The 5,408-nt window shown below is 35.3% G+C and overlaps 1 protein-coding gene across 1 annotated transcript; it reads left to right on the forward strand.

Annotated features, from left to right (window-relative positions):
- Positions 1 to 4,517: 4,517 nt before the first annotated feature.
- Positions 4,518 to 4,919, forward strand: LOC139860424 (uncharacterized). The gene has a single exon (XM_071849184.1). The coding sequence runs from the start codon at positions 4,518 to 4,520 to the stop codon at positions 4,917 to 4,919; it is 402 nt and encodes a 133-aa protein (XP_071705285.1).
- The last annotated feature ends 489 nt before the right edge of the window (positions 4,920 to 5,408 follow it).

The following is a 5,408-nucleotide window of genomic DNA, read 5'->3' on the forward strand; positions in this document are numbered from 1 at the left end:
TGATTTCTAAAGTCTAAACAAGGTAAGATTTGTGTGTTTTCATACTTGAATTCGTATCAAAATGGGTTTTTAGTTAGGTTTTTGACAAAGTGGGTTTTGATGTCAAATTGGTTGATTTTGATGTTGGTTTGGTGTAAAACGTAATGGTTTATGTTCCTTTAGTTGTTATAATCATTTTCTAAGCTTCGTTCGGTGTCAAAACATTTAGAAATCGAGATTTGGGTGATTTTGGTTCGAAACCCGTCTGTTTCTGCTGCTGTTGCTTGATGAACACAACCGTACGGTTGTAGCCTGCAACCGTACGGGTACATTGTGCAACCGTACGGGTGCATGTGCAACTGTACGGATGCAGTGGTGTTAGTGCAACCGAGCAGTAAGTGTGCAACCGTACGGATGCATGTACAACTGTACGGATGGACTTGCAACCGTACGGATACAGATCAGTGGAGACTTATGTTGTTTAATGGCTGTTTTCTAGCCGTTATGTTGCCCGCATGACTTATGATAATCAGGATGTAAATTCTGAAAATGCATAAGTGTTAGGTGGACTTTTAGACTTTTAGTGACACTTTTGTTACTGATTTGCTGTATTGTACTGTTTTGTGCTAACAGATAGAAACTAACTTGATTTTCCTTATGTTCAGGTGATAAGGATAAGTAAGAAGCTCAGTGATAGATTATCTGAGCTAGTTGCTGGTATTCGGTGAGTGTGATTATCTCATGGTGTAGTATAGAGTAGTAAGTTGCGCTACAATGTTTATAGTGTTGTTAGTTGCCATGTTTAGTAGTTATATTGTACAGTTGATTGCAGTTAAGGTTTGCCATGCTTTTAGTTGTATTAGTTGCGTTTAGTTGATTGCACAAGTTGTTGTTGTTGTTGAAACCTTGATCTGTTAGGTTCAGCTCAGAGAGGTCAACCTAGTTATGGTTGGGTCTAGTTGACTACTGTTTGTTGAGTATAGTGCGAACGACGCATCACCTGCGTGTGGATGACTATACTCGAGATTCAGTAGTAAAGACTATCGGTAGATTCTAGCCTGATCAGCTAGGGTCGTGTGCCCGTACAAGCCGTCGATCCTCTAGTTGGAGCATAGTTGCCAGTTTCTAGTTGCTACTTGTTGTATGTAGGAGTACAAGTTGTTACTGTATGCTATATCTTGTGATAGTTTCATTCACTTAGCCTTGTGCTAACCCCTTACCTCCTTCCTTGCAGGTTCTGAATCTTAGTGCTGGTATGGATGGGAGTCGGGGTGAAGATATGTTTGACAAGACGAACTCTGATGTCTTAACTTTTGTAAATATGTAACCAGTCGTTTAACGTAACACCGGTGGATTGTAATTAAATAATTAACTAATGAATTGTGATAATCATATTTGTAATTAACTAAGGGTATTTGTGTAAAATAAGTCTTCTGCTGTGATTTTAAAAAAAAATGGAAAAAATAGGGTGTTACAATTAGCACAATGGGAGTGGTTCTTACAAGGACCACTGATTGTTCGCAATAACTGTTAGTGGCATGAACACACGATACACACTAACCCCATGGTGACATGAACACACGATATCAGACATATCACCATATAACTCATGTTGGCACGAGCACACAATACACACCAAACATCCCATGGTGGCACGAACACACGATACACACCAAATATCCCATGGTGGCATGAACACACGATACACACCATATAACCCAAACAAACTCAAGCAAGTAAACTATACACATAGATGTATACGTATTCCACTCACCTTTACCAACTTAAGCTAGCACCAATGCTTGAGCTTCACTATCAACAATTCTCAAGCCACCTAACAAATTACACATAGCAAGCTATAATCAACTATAGCTCTAGCAATCCAAAAATATCCCAAGTGCAATTTCAACCCAAAATTACACTTTTATCATCAACTTGGTCAAACAAGACCCTAACACTCCAAATCACTAATAGCTAGTGATTTTGGCCCAAACCCGCCAAAATGCAACTTATGGTCAAGTATTAGAGAAACTTCATGATTTATTTCAACACAAGACTCATTTTGACCCAAATTAGGGACAACATCCAAAATCAAGTTTATAGAACCACAAACCCACCAAATTGCAAGTGTTCAAGTGAAAATCAAGACATTGCAAGTTTATGCACTTGCAAAATCACAACTTAACCCAAAAATCACAAATTTGGGTTCATACACCCAAGCTCCACCCAAAAACCCTAATTTTCTCAAGAAAGGAGGCTTACAACCAATTTTAAACCCAAACCCTAATTAGAATCCAAAATTACACAATTAAAATCGAGTTAGGGTTTTACCTCAAGGATGGAATGGAGCTAGAAAGAAACTACAACAAGGTGGAACTTTGATTTGGGTTGGTTTGAGCTCCTTCTTCATAAAATCCAAGCTCGCTCTCTCTCTCTCTAAATTTCTCACACTAGTTGGTGTGTGTGTGTTTGAAGAAGTGAAAATGGTAGAGAAGAGCTCTCAATCTGAGCAAAATACACCCATGACTCGTCCATGCAAAATTGCACCCGGGGTCACAAGTTTGAACAATTTACAAAAACAGTCCTTCCAGTCTGATGATGGTGCGCGGCATTCACCATAGGGTGCGCAGAGCGCTGCCTTAGTACCCCATATTATTATATATTTTTTAAATAAAAATCGGGCCGTTACACCACATTCTTCTCGATTCGTTTATAGTGTGTCCATAAAGATACGATATTCGGGTTTAATATTAGGGTTTGAATATGTGAAGGTTTTAATCGAACAAATTGGGACCGATTAAAACATATGCAGTGATATGGTTTTAAATGTGATAAGGAAATTAAAATCTATATGGACGATTATACCCTCACGTGTAAAACAAGTGAGTATACTAACGGTTTTCTTTTGACAGATGTTTGCCAAGGTGACCAACCACGCAACATTTGTATAGTTGGCTGACCAACGATGTTCAAAACAAACAATAGTGGTGAATATTGAAATTTGAAGTAAACATTAGAAACCAACCGCATAGTTTTTTTTTCACATGACAATCTACGTGAGCAGCCTGAGCCTTAAAATGACATCGAACCAAATCACTATTATTGTTAGATAAATAAATATTAGAGCCATGATTCTAAGATAAAGGAGTCGATTTTTTATGTGTTAAATTATAGTATGCATATATGTACTTAAAGTATAGTTGTTTATATGGGCGTTCATCAGATCGGTTTTTGGTTTTTCGGTTTATTCGGTTCGGGTTTTTCAATTTTGAAACTTATAAAATCAAACCAAAAACAAACCGAAACCAAATATAAATATCAAAACCGAAACCAAAACTAAAACCGAATAGAAAACCGAATTTGATTTCGGTTTGGTTTCGGCTAAAATTGAAAATCATTAAAAATAATAATCCTAACCAGCATAATAATTTGGAATAACGGTTGTGGAATTAATTTAAGTATACCGGGTATATAACATGTTTATTGTTTAATAAAAATATAATAATACATATTAAATAATCTAAGTATATTTAGATTATTCAATCTTAGTTATATATTTGATGTTTCTTATTCTAACTTGAAGTGTTTAATTGTAGATGTTTTTATGATATGCTTTTTCTGGAAGGATCAGATGTGCATTTGATATAAGCTTGAGGATTATAGATGTTCAAGTCTTGGAGCTAAAAACTGGGCTGCTAAAGAGTTAATTTATTGATAAGTTATCCATTGGGCTTAATATTGATATTGGGCTTATTTTATAGCCCATGTAACAAGTGATCCAGTCTGCTTCTGCATATATCCATCCCTCGATGGATTTCCATATCTATTCCACATATTTTTCATTATTCTGCATTTGTATTCTCTCTCTCTCGTTCTTTCATCATCTAGGGTTTGGCTGTATTATTCCCAAGTTCAATTCTCTTGAATCTTGGTTGATATTTTCTGATTTCATTCTTTGATTCTGTAATTGTTACTACTATTGAACAATCTCATCGTGTTAGAGATTGTATCTGTGATCTGGTACAATTGAAGTTTTATGGATTTGTTGATTAATAAGATTTGTATCTTTGTTTAAATTTGTTCACGGTATCAGAACGATCGATTGCTTGATCGTCTGGTGATTTCTGGTTGTAATTTGTTACGAAGATTGAAATTTGGGTTTTCTGTTCTTCGTGTTTGATTTGTCAGATCTACTTTTAGATTTGATAGATCTGGTTTCTTTCGGTTACGATTAAGTCTTGGGGAAGAACACATGGTCGATTGTTCCTATTTTTGGAGTTGTTGATTCTTACAAACCCTAATTCGTAAAATTAGGGTTTTCTGGTGATTGCTTCTTCTTTTTCTTCCGCTGCTTTACACTATCAGAGTAATCACTGTAAGGTTTCTCTTCTCCTACTCACCAATTGGTAACTGGTGAGATCGCAACCTTTTCTTCCCTATTCTGCTATCTGTGCAGATTGTGGTTTGAAGAGTTAACTTGCGTGTTTTTACATCAAGTTCTCTGAACTCTTCTCTTTTATTCTTTATTATTGTTCAATATGAGTGATGATGGTGGAGAAACCTTGATCAGCAAACTTGATTTTGCTGATCCATTGTATCTTCACCCTAGTGACATTAGTAGCACACCTCTGATCAATATAAAATTAATTGGAACTGAAAATTATAGAGTCTGGTCTTGTGCCATGATTTTAGCTCTTGAAACAAAAAATAAAAAAGGTTTTATTGATAAAACTGTTGAAAAAGATACAGATGATGATGTTTTAAGTAAACAATGGGATAGGTGCAATTCAGTTGTTCTATCTTGGATTTTAAATTCAATTTCAGAAGAACTTTATCTTGGTCAAATTTTCTCTAAGGTTGCATCAGAGGTGTGGGATGAGTTAAAGGAGACTTATAACAAAGTAGATGGATCTATTGTGTTTACTTACACCATAAAATAAATTCTTTAACACAAAATGGTGGTTCTGTTTCTGAATACTATCACAAATTAAACTCTTTGTGGAAACAATATGATGCAATGATTGAATTACCAAACTGTTCTTGTGATGCAAATAAAGTTTTTCAAAAACATTCTGATTTAATAAAACTGATGCAATTTTTAATGGGATTAGATGATTCATATCAACCTGTTAGAACAAATCTTTTAACACAGGATCCTCTACCTTCTGTTAAGTCTGCTTTTGCTGTTATTTCAAGGGAAGAATCTCATAGATCTTCCTCAAATTTTATTGCTAACAAAATTCAGACTTCATCTGCTTTCAATACTAAAACTCAAACTCAATCTCATAATCTTGGTATTATCAGTAATAATGTGTCAAAGTTTAATAATAACAGGGGTCCAAATCCTAACCTTAAGTGCACAAAATGTAATAAACTTGGACACACAATTGATAGATGTTTTGAGATAATTGGGTATCCTCCCAGTTTTA

The sequence above is a fragment of the Rutidosis leptorrhynchoides genome, chromosome 7, assembly GCF_046630445.1.
Source record: "Rutidosis leptorrhynchoides isolate AG116_Rl617_1_P2 chromosome 7, CSIRO_AGI_Rlap_v1, whole genome shotgun sequence".
Taxonomy (NCBI): Eukaryota; Viridiplantae; Streptophyta; class Magnoliopsida; order Asterales; family Asteraceae; genus Rutidosis; species Rutidosis leptorrhynchoides.